Source organism: Eschrichtius robustus, chromosome 8 (assembly GCF_028021215.1).
Source record: "Eschrichtius robustus isolate mEscRob2 chromosome 8, mEscRob2.pri, whole genome shotgun sequence".
In the NCBI taxonomy this organism is placed as follows: Eukaryota; Metazoa; Chordata; class Mammalia; order Artiodactyla; family Eschrichtiidae; genus Eschrichtius; species Eschrichtius robustus.
This window is the reverse complement of record NC_090831.1, coordinates 2,211,891-2,229,075: the sequence shown is the minus strand read 5'-3', so window position 1 is coordinate 2,229,075 and position 17,185 is coordinate 2,211,891. Positions and strand designations below refer to the sequence as shown.

At 42.2% G+C, this 17,185-nt stretch overlaps 1 protein-coding gene across 1 annotated transcript in view; it reads right to left on the bottom strand.

Annotated features, from left to right (window-relative positions):
- Positions 1-668: 668 nt before the first annotated feature.
- VWC2 (von Willebrand factor C domain containing 2) overlaps positions 669-17,185 on the bottom strand; it is a 108,195-nt gene continuing 91,678 nt past the window's right edge. Inside the window, exon 3 of the mRNA XM_068550124.1 lies at positions 669-820. Coding sequence (XP_068406225.1) covers positions 669-820 — 152 coding nt within the window. The remainder of the gene's footprint in view (positions 821-17,185) is intronic.

Genomic DNA, 17,185 nt, shown 5'->3' with positions numbered 1-17,185 from the left:
AGTGTGTATTAGTTATCTTTGTACCTGCATCTCCCAAATGACTGAGAATGGAGATACTAAAAGCAGTAAGTTACAAGAAGGAAATATTATATTTGTGTGAATTCCACTGGATCTTCTAAGGATTGACACTATATATATCTCTGTAATGAAAGAGAATTTGGAGAGGATCTCAGGGAAAATCTGTTCCCTTATCTTATGATCCATTAATGGATGCACTATTCCAAGATTTGAAGGAGAATCAGCGACCACAAATAATACCACGTGATGGAATCAGAAATGCAGAAGAAATGCAGGTACGCAGCGAGGACAGTTGACAACACAGCATTTTTAATCTGTATCTATAGAAAACATTTATAGAAGCTCTCTAATAGAGGGATTATAGAAATACATTTCATATATAATAGTGTACTTTAGTGTACTTACTGTGAAAATAGCACATTTATTTAGAAGTGGACTTTTTTGCCCAAAGTTCTTGTCGATGTTTTGAAATATGTCCATTTCCTTCTCCTGCAGTTGTTGTGACCAAGAAAAGAAAAAGTACCAACAGTTTTCCACGATTCCTCATCAAAAGTCTGCTCCTTTCGTTCGATATTTCCCAGAGGCATCCAGAACGTTCAGATAGATCGGGAAAGGATCCTAGAAAACATCTGTGGTCCGTGCGGCCAGTCCTACATCTGCCGGCACTCGTGCCTGGTGCACATGGCTTGCCTCTCAATCCTCCAGGTGCCCTCCTCGTAGGTGCAGTGACAGACGGTGCACTCGTCCGTCTTCACTTCCCTCCCAGCGGGGATGACAGCGGTCTCGGCAAAGCAATTTGGGCCTGGAAAGAAGAAACAGGTTGCACTTAATTAGGGAGTTAGCTTTACCCTGAATGTTTTATCCACTCCCTTTCAGGAAGGACAGTGAAAAAGTTACCATTTCAGGACTATGAAGTGTTCCCACTTTTTTCCTGAAATGAAAGCCATGTTATTTAAAATGACACAAATGAGCTTATTTACAAGACAGAAACAGACTCATAGACTTAGAGAATGAACTTAGGTTACCAGAGGGGGAAGGGATATTCAGGGGGTTTGGAATCAAAGGACATGTACACACTGCTATATTTAAAATGGATAACCAAAAAGGACCTACTGTATACCACAGGGAACTCTGCTCAATGTTATGTGGCAGCCTGGAAGGGAGGGGAGTTTGGAGAATGGATACATGTATATGTATGGCTGAGTCACTTTGCTGTGCACCTGAAACTATCACAACACTGCTTTTTTTTTTTTTTAAATCACAACATTGTTAACTGGCTATACTCAAATATAAAATAAAAAGTTTAAAGAAATTTAAAAAATAAAATTTTTATGAATGACCATCCTGTGTTTTTCACCGACTGTGATTTTCAATTCGGGGGCCTTCTACACGGGCCGGATCTGCAATCGTTTGATTCAATTAATTCCAAGTAATCATAGAAAAACGTGATTAATGGGGACTTTCAGAGAACCAGGCTTATTAGGAGAGAGAGCAGAAACAAGCGAATTGCTTGACGTGACATAAATCCAGTGTTACTACCACACCTCTTAGAGCAGGTTTCAAAGGTCAGCTTACGGAACAACCACCTGGACGGCTCTAGAAACATTGGTTAGTGGTCCCACCACTTAGCACTTCTGACTCAGGTTTGGGCTGTGACCAGGGAATCTGCTTGGATAAAAAGTGCCCAGGTGATGGTGATGCTGGCCTGGGGCCACACTTTGAGAGGCACTGTCTCAGCATGAGCCAGGGGTACATCGTCAACAGTCTTCCTTGAGAACTGAAGACCCCTCGATTCTTGATCAACATCACCTACCAGCTTCTCCACCAACAAAGGTGCCACATGTGCATCTTATTCCATGTAAAATCCAGGACACGAAGAAATGGGTATCAGGGAGATTTCCAGGGTGAGTTTTTTCGGTTGAAACAAATGGTTTCTGTGTTACAGTTCATACCCTCAGTCATATGGGAACAACCGCTCAGCCTCCAGACCTTTCTCTGAAACGGAGACGTCGGTCCTTACCGCAGCCTGGAACACAGGGCTCTCACGCTCATCCTCCCTCCTTTGCTTCTACAGCCTTTGATAACGTGCTCACACCAAAGCACGTCCAACGACACTATCAAGTCATCAAAGAGATGAAAAATGTTCATCTACAAAATTTAAAAAAATAAATGAATCCACCAAAACTCTAGGATAAAAACTGGCTTTTTTGTAATTCTAGTCAGAATAATTCTAAGCAGAGTAAGTCATGCTTCAGTGGCTTTGTCTTCTGTGTCAGCCAAGTGGCGAGGATCAGGGCTCCTGAAGGTGGCTCTGGAGACCTCACCCCCGGGTACCACCCCTTCTCCCACCAGGAACTCCGCTTTCCTCGGGCCCCTCCACTCAGACCCGCCCTAGTTTCCCCCCCTGACCCCCGCCTGTCTCCCCAAGACCTCGAAGCATTAACAGTCATCCAGCAGAGGAGGACCCCAAACACAGATCCAACCCGGTTTTCTTTCTTGAGCGCTGCTCCTGGGTTTCCAGAGGGTAGTGGTCTCTGCAGGTTGCTGACACTCCACGCTCACATGCCTGGAACCACTGCCTCTTCGGTCCCACGTGATGGCTGTGTTGGTGGTAAAGTCACTCCTGCATCAGCTTTGGTGAATCAGGATACTTGAACTCCAGACCCTCCCACCTGTAGGCCAACAGGAGGTCCCTGATCTCCAAACCCCACACCCAGCCCACCTCCTGTTCCTCGGCCTTGGACTGTGTCCTTGGCTCTGTGAGGTCAGAGGCCAAAGGGCCACAGCAGCAGCTCCAGGTGGGACCCACCCTGTGAGCACTGGTCCCACTCAGCTCCTGGGATGCCCTGACTTTGACAGTTGACATCAGGTCTCTTTGGTGTGCTTTTTTCTTTGTTTCTTTTTATCTCTTTTTCAGAGTTTAATTTGAGGGTCCAATCGCCTTCTAATTTGCCCTAATATTTATCAGTGTGCTTTGCACATAGAGGGCACTCCATAATTGCCCAGAAAACCTGTACCTTTAGCTACAGATATTCATGGAGACTTACCTGTCTCCTCTTCAGAAAAATCTGGATTGGGACCACTACTTACTAGTTATGAGATCTTGGACTAAGGGATTTCATTGTTCTGAGCCTTAATGGCCTCATCTGCAGAATGGGAATGCCATACCTCACCGGGGTCCTGAGGATTAAACTAGAATAGATAGTACACTTCTGCCCTTAAGTTATTCAACAATTCCTATCCCTCTTGCCTGAATTAATCTATGTCATTGTAGTAGTCACTTCTAATGAGTTTTTATTAGTATTAACTTATGTCTATTTTTTAATTCACTGTAGGACTTTGGATCTTTCTTTTTCAATGATTTGCAACCACTGCAGTCTTTATTCTTTTTTACATTCAAATTGTCCCAATTCGGCTTTTGAGTGGCCCCAGCTTTAGGCCGCTCCCCTGTCCTTCAGACACACTCCCTCAGCTGCTACCAGCCTCCTCCACATCTGTGCCAACAACGCATTTTCAGCTCACTTTGCCCACATCTGGAATCAGCCTTTTCTCCGAGGGGCCCAGATTCCTTTGGTGGAGAGGAATATTGAGGATCCAAGGCCAGATTATTGCAAGTGCTCATTATTACTGGGGTGTCACTGCATCCAGCCCCTCTCAGTGGGCACAGGTGGGGACACACACACACACACAGGTTTTAAATTGTGAGTTGACATTATTAGGATTCATAATTCTTTCTTCTTAGATTTTATATGTGTACATCTTTTCTCTTACAATGAAACACTTCAAATTGAACATATTTATTTAAGTAATTGATCCTATTAACTCTCTGCTTAACTTTACTTAGATTTTAAATTATGTACCTCCTCTTCCACTGAGACTCTTGTTTATTAAAATCACCAGCATATTCACCTATTTCCTCTCTCTCACAGTTACGTAAAAGAGTTTTAAAATGACACCGTAAGTGCTATTCCTATCTAACAGTAAGATTTTCTTAGTTCTTACAGTCGGTGTCCTTTGTTCAAAAGTCACCCAGCTCTTCTCTCCGCGTGGCCGTATGAACCGTGGTGTATAGCGTGAGGCTTGTTTGTCTCACTGTGCTCTCCCACCCCAGCCGCTGTGATGACCAGCTTCACTAGCTCTTATGTATCCCCTAGTGTAACTTTCTTTAAAAGAATAAGCAAATTATTATTTATTCGTCTTTCATAAAAGGTAGCATACTCCTAACTCTACGTACTCAGCTTTTTTCACTTAAAAATATGTCCCAGAGGGTCACTTCACATCCGTACACAGGGCTCTTGTGAGGCAGCGCCCCTGTGTCCCCGTCACAAGCAAGGTCAGTGGGCATTTGGAAACCAGCTTCCCAAACCCCCCGCCGTGTATAGGAAATGCTTAAATACTGAGAGCATTTATTATCATTTGCTTCAGGCAAGGAAGAGATATGGTAAAGTGAGGCTCACAAGAAAGTGCTGGTAGTGTATTAGTAAAATCTGTATTCACAAAGAAAAGCAAAATCCAACAAAAACACCACGTATTCAACAAAAACACCTAATCCTAGAGGTAGAAAGCAACAATTTACACTTTGTCTCATATAAGAAAGTGTTTGTTTCATAAGCTTTCAAAATACTTATATATAAAGTCATCTCCTTATTACTGCTTAATGAATAGTGAGAAGAAACCCTGATTCTGGGTCTTCACTGAGCCTCAATTTTGGATTAAACTCAGGTCGAAGGTGCTACAAGCATCTGGACTGTCAGGTATTTGTCTCCCAGGCCTGTGATTAAAAAAGAGTAATTATTCCTGGTAAGAGATTTTACTATGACATAATTTGTAAAATTTTGACCGTTGTTGCATCTGGATTATGTTATAACCCCTTTCCTAACCCCTCGTAGAACTGTCTGTGTAGGCTTGGACACCACGTGGGGACACTTTCGTCTGACGTGGCAAGACTGAAAGGAGGGGAGAGGGAACTGTGTTCCAAATTCGTGCATTTTGTTCAAGTCACTTAACTCTTTTCTCTGTGTGGTTGTATCAGTGACACAGAGTTAGGCTGTACAAGTGTCGACCCTTGAAGAATTTATCAAATAAGCTTGCTTCATAGATATATAACTGAATCACTGTGCTGTACACCTGAAACTAACACAACACTGTGAATCAACTATACTGCAATTAAAAAAAAAAGAAGAAAAGTAAGCTTTCTTCATCTAAAATGATTTTAGTCTGAGTAGAGGGTTATTCACATGACTTTTAGAATTATATGCACTGTTGCTATTTTTTCCTGCTTCAAATATTTACTTATGATATAGTTCCACAAAGTTACTGCTCCTGTACTTTGTAAATTCTTTTTGAATCAAAACCACATAAAAGTGTTTGGTAAATTATGAACATTTCACTAAAATATAATTTCTACAACCTATTGATATTTCTATAACAAATTCCAATTACTGAAAATTTCTAAATCTTCCATCTTAAAAGCAATGTTCCTATAAATTAACCAAATTATGAGACTCTTGTACCCAACTCCCTCTGAATATGTGTGTGTACACACACACACACACACAATTATTTTCCTATGAACCATATTACTTTAAAAATTTTTTATTTTGAAGTTATAGATTCCAGTCAAACCAGGAATTTGGTACTACAGGGAGAACCCATGTGCCTTTCACTCAGTTTTCCCAAGTTACATCTTACATAGTTATAGCACAAAACCAGTGGGAGGAGCTGACAGGTACAGTGGGTGTGTGCACACCTGTGTCATTTTATCATATGCGTAGTTTTGTGTGACCATCACCAGACCAAGATCCAGAACCTTTCCATCACCGCTGAGATCACCCTCATGCCTCCTTTCAGAGTCACTATTATCACCCTTCCCACCCCCCCCAACCCTAACCCTGGAAATCACTATCCTTTTCATATCTATAGTTTTGTCATTAAAAGAATGTTATATATGTGGAATGGAACAGTAAGTGAACTTCTCAGGTTGGCTTTTTAAATTCAGCATAATACCCTTGGGACCCTACCAAGTTGTCGAAAGTACCAATGGTTCATTCCTTTTACAGAGAAGATGTTTCCATGCTATGGATGGACCCCACTGTATCCATGCACCTACTGATGAAGATTTTGGATTTTTTCCCAGTTTTTTGTCTATCAAGGATAAAGCTGCTATAAAAATTCACGTACGTGTTTTGTGTGAACATAATCTTCATTTCTCTGAGATGAGAGCCCAGAGTGCAATTACTGGAGCCTACAGCAGTTGTAGGTTCAGTTTTATGAGAAACTGCCAAAGTGTTTACCAGAGTAACTATGAAATTTACATTCCAATCAGCAGTCAGTTTATTTGCATTCTCAATCATAATTATTTTAAAATTCTGGTTTGATAATTCCAACATGTCCTATCTGACTCTGGTTCTGGTCTCTTCAAACTGTTTGTTTTTTGCCTTTTAGTGTACCTCGTTAATTTCGTTTTGAATGGTTACCCATGATGCACTGGGGAAGAGGAACTACTCAAAATAGAACTTTAGTAACCCTGACAGCGAGGTGGCGGGAGGGTTCTCAGTCCCATTATTAGGTCTTAATCTTTTCGTATTTGCTTCTGGATTGTGAGCTTCACAAGTGTTTCTTAGCCCCCCACCTTCCCCCTTGGTTGTATGGATGGCTCCGCGGGCTGGAGTTGGGTATTTCCCTTCCCCCACTTCAACTGCGCTTTGATGAAACCTCAGCAGGTTAGGCTCTGGTCAAGTTTCTCCTGAGATCAGAACTTTTTTAAAAGAACAGAATGTTCTGAAATATTTCAAAAAGGATACGTACCCCCTTCTTCTGTGAAAAGATGTCAAAGTTCACGTAACTGTGCAGACCCTCCATGTCTGGGGCCCCCGGGGTTTTGACTCTCAGCAATTCGTCGCGTACAGGTTAGGTTTTCCTGCCCCGGCGCTGATTCGCATGGAGGTCTCTGCTCTGGTGAGTTTGATTCTCTACATCTGTCTCTACGTGTCTCCAAATTTTCGGGAGATTCAGTTTGCTTTGTGACCTTACTTCTCTGATGGATCTGAGAACTGTTACCGATTTTTCCATTTGTTGAGCTTTTTACTTGTTTTTAGGATGGAGAGGTGACTTGAAACCCTACTGATTGATTTTTGAGCCAACTTTGCATTCCTGGGGAAAAAAAAAAAATCCCTTGTGGTCATAACATAAAATTATTTTTATATATTGATGTATTTGATTTGCTAATAAGAAATGTTAAGAAACGCTGTTTATTTATTAAAGATATTGGTTTGTACTTTTTAAAATATTGTCTTTGTTTAGTTTTGGTATCAGGGTGACACTGACTTCATAGAATGGGTTGGGAAGTATTTCCTCCTCTTGTTGGAAGATTTTATAGAAGTGATATTAGTTCTTTAAATGTCTGGTATTTTTCTCCAATGAAAACATCAGGACCTGGAGTTTTGAGGGGACTTTTAAAATTATGAATTCAACTTCCTTAGTAGCTTTCATACAAGATTATCTGTCTCATATTGGGTAAGTTGAGGCAGCTCATATTTTTCAAGGAGTTGGTTCATATCCTCTAAATTGTTAAATTTATGTGTGTAGAACTGTTAGTATTCCTTTATTATCCTTTTAATTTCTGTGGGATCTGTAATGACATCTCCTGTTTTATTCTTAATATTAGTAATTTGCATCTTCTCTATTTTTTTTTCCTGTGTCATGTTAAGGGTTGATTAGTTTTGTTGATCTTTAAAAAAACCACCTTTTTATTTCATTAATTTTCACAACTGAATTTCTGTTTGCAGTTTTATTGACTTGTTTTGTTTTTATCATTACTATTTTATTCTTTTTATTACTTTCAGTTTGTTTGCTTTTCTTTTTCTATTTTTTATAAATTTATTTATTTATTTATTTATTTAATTTTGGCTGCCTTGGTCTTTGTTGCTGCGCATGAGCTTTCTCTAGTTGCGGCGAGCGGGGGCTACTCTTGGTTGCAGTGCACGTGCTTCTCATTGTGGTGGCTTCTCTTGTTGTGGAGCATGGGCTTTAGGTGCGTGGGCTTCAGTAGCTGCAGCGTGTGGGCTCAGTAGTTGCGGCGTGCCTGCTCTAGAGCGCAGGTTCAGTAGCTGTGGCACACAGGCTTAGTTGCTCCGCAGCATGTGGGATCTTCCCAGACCAGGGATCAAACCCCTGTCCCCTGCACTGGTAGGCAGATTCTTAACCATTGTGCCACCAGGGAAGTCCCTGATTTTCTTTTGCTAGTTTCTTGAGTTGGTGATTTACATTATTGATTCGAAAATTTTCCTCTTTTCTAATGTAAGCATTTAGTTCCATAAATTTCCCTTTCAGTTCTACTTTAGCTGTGGTCTCATAAGTTTTGATGTGCGGTAGTTGTATTTTCATTTTCATGAAACACTTACTTTAAATTTATAGACTTGAAGCCCAAGAACCACTAAGAAACTTGAAAAAAAAAAACCACATATGATAACTTGATGAGCTAAAATATAAATTACTGAAGAGAATCCTGATGTACAAAAGCAGACTCTGGTCACTATAATTATTCAGTGACAAATAAAGCCATATATATATATATGACTTCATTAGTAAGTAGGGGAATAGAGAGAAACTGTTTTTAATCTTATTTAATCTAATTATAATATCTGATATTTATATGGTACTTTAAAAAATATGATGCATGCAGAAGAATTTTATAAATGGAAATGAGATTTAGAGGGAATAAACATTAGTCCAAGTCACATGGCTCATAACTAGTTATTGATACATTAAATTCTATTGCTGGCCTGGCTGTTACTCAAGGACGCTCAGGCTAAAAATGGCTAATTTCAAAATGAGCACAGCATATAATGCCTTTTTTGCCTGAGGAACAGTTGTTCAAGCAGGCAGTTGATGGGCGTTTGGTACCCTGAACTTTTCTGTGCTGCTCTGACTTCAGGGCAAGGAGTCCCCACCTGTCGTTCACATCACCTGCACAGTGACTGACTCGCAGTGTCAGAATAGCTTGTATCAGGCCCAGCCCAGGACCCGAGGTGCTGGCGGGGGACTCAACACCAAGGAGGTCTCTCATCCCTTTAGGAGCCCCACATCCAGTCTCCCAAAATGCAGAGTCTGTGTCAAGCCCCCAGTTTTGCCCTAGTTACCAGTGTGAGTGAAAAAATGTCGCTGCCATATCAGTACACAAAGGATGTTGCAGCCATCAAGCCGTCACATTACAGCTGCCCTGACGGTGAGCCCTGAGGGAACTCAGGATGGAAACAGGATGCCTGCCATCTAGCAGTCAGCCACTGCAGCCCACCCCCAATAGTGCACCCTGAGGGGACTCAGGATGAGAAAGCACAGGACACTGGCCTCAGATGGCTGAGGTGCAGATCAAAGGGATGATTTCAGTGAGCCCAGATTCTTGCACCTTCCCATTCATAGAAAAGTGCTAAATTCCTTAACTTGAGATATCTGGTTTTCTTTAATTAACAGTAATCCTTTGATGTTCCGACTACCTGGTCTTTTTTGCAAAAACCCCTATGTACCCTGGCTCCCCCCTTACCTCTTTGGAGCAGTCCTTCAGGCTGCGTCCCGGGCTTAAGTTCTCAGTGTTGTCCTCCAAATAAAACATAACTCTCAACTTTTAGGTTGTGCATTTTTATTTTCAGTTGACACCAGCACAATCCAGCCCATGATATCATGTGTCCACTGACCTGACAATAAACTGGGCTGAGGCTCACAAATTCCAAACCAAGCCTGAACCTGCGGGGACATCTGTAATTAAGCATCCCTCCTGGGTGCTCCTGTGTCTCTGGCAGAGCTGCCTGTCACAGTGCCACCCTCAGGGGCCCCCAGGGTCTCCCCGCCAGGGAGGAGGGAGGGTCATAGCGCACTGCACGCAGCACAGAACTGGAACTCAGGGCATGTACAACTGAGTTACAGTTTTAGAATTAAATAATGAATTGACAGAATGAAAATAAAACTGCCATGGCTACACAGAAGGGTAAATTGCCAACGTGCTTTAGATTTTTACACGGAATGGTGAGTCACAAGAAGACAGGGCGTTAATGAAGAAAGGCCTAAGTGGGTGCCTGGGGGCACCTCCTCCTCCCCCATCAGGGACTAAGCACTGAGGAAGAGCCCAGCACAGCAGGACGGCAGGGCAGCGAGGGAGACCCAGGCAGCCAGGAGCCCAGCATTCATCTTCTAGATCAGTGACACCCCCTTCTGCTCTGCCTCATCTTTTTAGCAAACCGTCTACTGAATTCTTAATTTGTTATTGCATTTTTCAGTTTCAACTTTTTCAGTATCGCCCAGTTCTCAGTGAGATTCTCCAACTTTTCTTCTGTCTTCTTGTGCATGTTAACCTGTTACTTTAAAAACCTTCTGAAATAGTCACCATATCTTGATAACCTGTGAGTCTCTCATTTCCTATTTTGCTTTTCTCTTGGTTTGGGGTCATTTGGTATTTCTTGGCTTGCCTGGCAATTTTGAATTAAATAACAGATACTGTGAAAGCGACATTGTACGGGCCCTGGATAGAGCCTTTTGGCTGACAGAGTACAGGAGGGCTACAGTGATCTGGCTGTGAATGGACTTGAGGCTTTTTTCGGGCTGGTCTTTTCCAGTCCCCCCTCACTCCTAGGGCACAGCCTTTCTTGAAGTCTTGGTTGAAAACTCCTGCTGTTTGCTGGGGCCCCTCCACACGCTCTCCTCAGCACTGTAGTCCTGGCAGGTCTCTGCAAGCTCCAGCCACCCAGGTGCTGCTTTCTGCTCGGGTTCTGCTTCTCTTGCCTGGCATACTGCAGCTTTGCAGTGTGCAAATGCCTTGAAGGAAAATTACATGAAGAATTTTGGCCTCACTTCTTTGTGGTTCCCTCCTCTTCTCAAATGCAGCCTCCCTCTCAGTTCCCAGCTGCCCTGGCAGCCCCAACACCAACTTCCACCTCCCAGCTCAGCCAGAAGCTGCCACCCTGGGCTACGGCTTTCCGCAGGACATCTGTCCCTGCTCTAGATCCTGCAAATGCCCTGAGCAAACACTGGGGAGATGAGTATGGAACTTAGCTCAGTGAGACTGCCTTTTCTGTGACAGCTAGACCTCCAAGTCCTTTGCACTCTGATATCTTCAAACCATTTTCTTTTTAAAAATTGCATGTATATTTTACCCAAACCTTAGAGTTGATCTCAGTGGGAGAGTTTTTCCACACACTCTATCATGGTGTGAATGAAAAATGTCACTGCCACATCAGTAAACAAAGCATCATCAAACCATCAAACCATCACATTACAGCTTCCCTGACGGTGAGCCCTGAGGGAACTCAGGATGGAAACAGGGTGCCCGCAATCCAGCCGTCAGCCACTGCAGCCCACCCCAGCGGTGCACCCTAAGGAGCCTGGGGATGAGAAAGCACAGGACACTGGTCCCAGGTAGCTGAGGTGCAGAACAAAGGGATGATTTCAGGGAGCCCAGATTCTTGCATCTTCCCATACGTAGAAAAGCGCTAAATTCCTTAACTTGAGATGTCTGGTTTTCTTTAATTAACAGTAATCTTTTGATGTTCCCACTACCTCGTCTTTGTTGCAAAAACTCCTGTATATCCTGGCTACCCCCTTGCCTCTTCAGAGCAGTCCCTCAGAGCTACCTGAGAGCCTGTCTGGGCTTAAGTCCTCAGTGTTGTCTGCCAAATAAAGCAGACTTCTCAATTTTTAGGTTGTGCTTTTTTTTTTTCAGTTCACACTAACAATTCCCAAGTGAGAAAGGAGAAGATGATAAGTAGCCCTGTAAGATACGATGTTAACCTGTAAAAATCGGTCAGACGTTTTCACTGTTTAGGCGAGTGGGGATGGTGACTCAAAGATGCTATGGATTTATTGATCTATAAAAGTCAGACAGCAGGTTATGGAATTTAGCAATCTCCTATATGCACTCCTTTCCCGGATGATTCTATGCATCCCTGTATTTGAACAGGTTCTTTTGTCTTCCTGCTGGTTCTATCCTTAGCAAATTAAACACAATTTTGCATGTGTTGTCTATCCATTTATGTAAAGATATAATTTATATCAGGATTCAGTTTCACAGTTTATAGCAAGTACATCTGACCAACAATTATTAGGAAAATTATAGGTACAGCGTAAATGTATGTGGTTCTTTATTGCTAGGAACTCTTGCTTGGCTTTGCTTACCCTCCCTTTGTTCCTACAGGAGATGCGGGGTGGGCAAATTGAGGTGGAGAATGTTTGCACCACAGATATTAGACCTGGGAGGTCTTTTATTCAGACTCCTTCAACCCAGAGATGGGAAAGCTGAAACCTAGAAACATCAAGAGACTAGAACTGAGATTGTACATTAGACTTTCTTTTGCAAAGCATGGATTTGTCTCTCAAGCGTTTCTGGTACAATCTAACATGCCAGCTGGCCTGCCTGTTTCAAAATTGCAAGTGTGAATGACGACCACAGGGCACCCATTTGCTGTTGCCAAAGGCCTACTAAGGCTTTTTGAATTCAAATGGAATATTTTTAAAACATGTAAATCACGTTTTTCATTTATTTCCAATTTAGACCATTTCTCCCAATACAGTTTTAGTGGTCGCCGTGGAAAGCCGGTGTGGGAGCGTTGGAGCTCCTGGGACACACTGCTCACTCTCAGGGTGCAAGCAGTGTCCACACGGATGCCCTTGTGTGTCCCCAGATTCCATCCAGGCTACCACCCTGCAGCTGCTTCCTGGTTTCCTCCCCTTTGATGGCTCTAGGTCTCAGCTCCTGGGACCTCCTCCTTCAAGGGCCAGTCTAATGCCCGAGCTCCCAGATTCTGCCAGCATCTTCCGCCTTCTTCTGCAGTCTGTGTTTCCCTCTGATCCCTGCACAAAAGGCACAAACATTCACCTATGTGGGGAAACACTGGCGCTGTTGCCAGACTGTTTAAATGATTCATCACCTTACTCTCGTAGTTAGACCTAGCTTTATTCAATACTACAGCACGTCATCAAGTTTAACCTTCAAAATAGAAGCCCAAGGAGCATCCTGAAAAAATGGAAGAAATGGCAGCTCCAGGAAATAGCTTTTTTCCAAATGCCATTAATATATCTGTGGACCAAAAAATGTCACCTGCCCTTCCAGTAAACAATGAATGTTGGGGCCACCAAGCCATCAGCCACTGTGGCCACCCCAGACCACAATGGGCCCTGAGGGGAATTCAGGATGAAGAAAACCAGGATACTGGCCCTAGGTAGTCAAGGTGTGTATCAAAGGAATGATTTTAGTGAGCCCAGACTCTTGCATCTTCCCATACATAGAAGAACACTAAATTCCTTAACCTGAGATAGCTGGTTTTCTTTAAATAGTAATCTTTTGATGTTCCAGCTGCCTGCTCTTTGCTGCAAAGATCCCTATGTTTGGCTCCCCCCCTTACCTCTTCAGAGCCATCCTTCAGAGCTATCTGAGATGCTACTACCTTCCAGGCTTGAAGTCCTGGGAAAGTCTGCCAAATAAAGCATAATTCCAACATTCAGGTTGTGCATTTTTTTCAGTTGACATATCTAAAAAGTCACCTGAAACATACACAAGGTCAGCAGTGAATATGAAGTGAACGTTGTGAGATCAGAAATGAGGGAACAGCCCACCATGATGCACCGGCAGCAACAAAAGGTACACGGGCCATGGACATCTGGTCTCCCTTGCAGTTCCGTGTGTGGACAGTGACGTAGCTGGCCTGTCCGCACATCCCAGCCATCCAGGCACTAGGATGAGCTTGTGAGTCACCCCCGAGGCGGTTCCTGGATTGGTCGGACCCCCCTCATATCGGGCTTGTACAAAGGCCGAGAGGGTCTCATCAATATTGAACGGTAAGCTTTGCAATCAGTAATAATGTTATGAATTAGAACAGAATCTATACTCATAATAGAATAAAATGTATTGAAACCACAGTTTTCCTAGCCTTCTTCAACACATAAATTGATATCTGAACAAGAACTGGATTTGGGAAATCAGTGAGTGTCTAAACCACAGCTGCAGAGCTGACAACATGGATCAACACTAAGTTATTGTGAACAAATAAAGAAAAGTAAACCAAGCATTGCCTATTATGTCACATGAGCCAGGATTCAACCTAAGGAGGAAAGAGAAGAAAGGAGATCTAGTGATGGTCTGGAAGGCATTTAACAACTGGCTCTCAGATAGAAAAAGCAAAAGGAAAGAAGACCCAGGAAGCAGAACTGCCAGTTATACTTTCATCAAGTCCACCCCGGAGCTGCTAACACGTGACTTTGGAAGAAGTCACAGACTTGGGAACAGAAGTGACCTCCTGGGCATGAAACCCAGGCTGCTCAAGTAAGAAAAACTTGCCCTTAGCAGGAAGGTTGTTCGATGATTTTATCTAATTCGATTCTATGGGAAGACAAAACCTACGGCACACAGGACAGAAAATTATGAGACAGTTTCAGTAGACCCAGAAATAGTCTGCTTCATTGAGAGTTTCCTCTTTTATTAATAAAAGTTCCAATTGCACAAAGTATTCTCCTATACCTTTAAATTCAACTCCACAGCTAGTATCTTCTCTTTATTTTCCCTAGTTTTATAAAATCAATGCTTTTCATCTTTTTCTTTATTTGACTTGTTAGCAGTCATAATTTTATTGATTTGGTCGAAGATAGTTTTTGGTTTTATCAATTCTATTTTTTAAAATTTTCTAACTCATTATTTTTCTATTTGTTTTACTAGCTACTAACTTCTGTGTTATTTTTGGACTTTTTGTTTTTCTCTCCTTTGGAATCTTTGCTTGATTTATTTCTATCCTTGTTTAGAAATGGAAATATTTAAGACAATGATTTCCTTGAAGGATAGTACACATTCACAGCTGACTAGCTCGATGGTTTGTTGTGTAGAATCCCTTCCTTCATTCTGCTCTCGGTGTCCCTCTAGTTCGAACTGGCCATGTTCCTGCTGGTATAATCCCCTCTCCATTCCCGGCTTCTGCTGAGACGGCTGATTAAATCCACAGCTCACCAGGATCACTTTATCAAATAGTTTTTCAGCCGCACGCCTAGTATTCTCTTTAGAACCAGCTTTCTAATTTTCTGAAACATGGATAGGCTGAGAATGTTCCAAACCTCCAAGTTCTGATTCCCTTTTGCTTAACAATTCTGTCTGCAGTTCACCTCTCTCCTGAGACCTGGCTGTCCTAACCCCTACAGCATCAAAGTGCTTTTCTCACCATCAGGCTCCGGGGGATTGCTGGCCACTGCTCTCTCCTCTGCACAGGACAGATCCAAGGCCAGTAAAGACTTTCTCTTCTTTGTTGGACTCTTTCTTTCTTTACTCCAGAAATTCAAACATGAACTACTTTATGTCTGCATACTGGACTCTTTTCACTGATGCTTGGTGAGGCATTTCCATTAACAGACTCAAAAGTCTCTTTAACTAAGAACATTTTTTTTTGTTGTTAATTTGTGTTCAATCTGTTCACTGTTCTGATGTCTCGTTTAGGAAGTGAGATTTCATGCTCTTCCTGACTTCTCTGTCAACGTTTTCCTTTCCATCTTTACACCGTTTGCCATGTCCACACCTCTAAGCTAACTCACTTCACTTCTCCACTGCAATATTTAAACACTGGAAAATAAAATTTTAGTTTTCTCATTAGCTTTCCTAATCTCCCTGAATTACTTTAAATCTAATTTCATAGATAGATCATTCTTTTCAACGTTTATTTTGAGAACCTAAATTACCTTTTATTCCAAATTTGTTTCCTCTTTCTTTTAGTACATTTCTTTCAGTGCATTTATTTTTGCACATGAGTTTCTCTTTTTGGATCCCTAGGGCACCTGGTCATGCATCCATCACCCTGAGCTGCTTCTCCACGGCAGGGCCTTGCTTTGATGTCCGGCCTCTGATCTGGGAGGAGTCTCTCTGGACCAGGTTTCTGCTTGAGGGTACGGATCACCTGACTTACCATTCTTCCCTCTCTCCTCAAGGTCAGACACCTCCTTGGCCTCCCTCTTCATTTCCTCAAAGATGTTTCTTTTTGAAAATTTCTTGCCTGTCTAATCCTGTCTTGGTATCTCTGACTCAGAGGGCCCACACTAGCACAATGAGGAAGACAAAGTCCAGGTTACAAGGTCGGGGGTGGGGGCAGGGAGGGGGTGACATAAAACACTTGAAGGCGTGTTGAGAGGACTGAGCCTTGGGGTGGCTTGCTGCTTCTGAGCAGGTAAGGGGGAGGAATATTCAGACAGGAAAGAGATGCAGATGAAGCTTATAAATTGCCTTAATTCCCTTTTAGGAATTAAAGTAGAGAATCAGATTCCTTTTAATAATTTTTTGCCTGTGCTTCTGGAATGAGACAATTCTGATCTCATGGCTTTAGGGTCCCACATTAATCTCTTCGTCTGCAGTCTGGGGGTGTGGAAGCTACAAGCTTGCCAGGAATCGACACAACGCTGTGTTCCAACACCTGTCTCATCTCTCCCTCCCTCCCTCCCCGGTCCCTCTCCACTCCTTTCCCCACACAGCTTGCAGAGTTGTATCCAAACTATTATAATGACACTCTAAATTACAGGATGTATGGGGAAAGAGACTAGAAGAGAACACAAAAATGAAAACAGTGGATGTTTTATTGATAGGAAATAGTAGCATGTTGTTCTCCTGTTTTCTAATTTATTTTTTATTGCCATAATATACTTGTAAATGTTTTAAGGCAGGGTGGCAGGGGGATGGGGGTGGGGAATGAAGCCAGGCTCTACAGAACAAATGGAACATTCCAGAAATCTATCCTACTTCTATTTGCCAACTTTGGACAACCTCCCTGTAAGGGTGGGTCACTTCCCTTAGTTTTGTTTTCTGTTCAATCAATAAAAGAATAGAACAAATATTGATTGTATCACCAGTTTGTTCTCCAGTTTTATGGCATATGTAAATCCACTCTTAAATATTTGTATACACTCATTCTCCATGTTAAATAATTTCTAAAACAGAAAAATAATCTGTGAGTAGCAGTTAAGCAGGCATGTGGTGCTTGGATGCTTACCTAGGGGCTGTTTTCCTTTCCTCTCAGGCACATGAAATGATGCGAAAATACAATTTATTTTTAAGACAAGTTTCAACAAAGAATAGAAAAACTTAATCAGTTGCAGATTATACCAAATAATAAAAACATTTATTTTAGTATTTGTTCATCCTTTCTAATATATCTGTAAA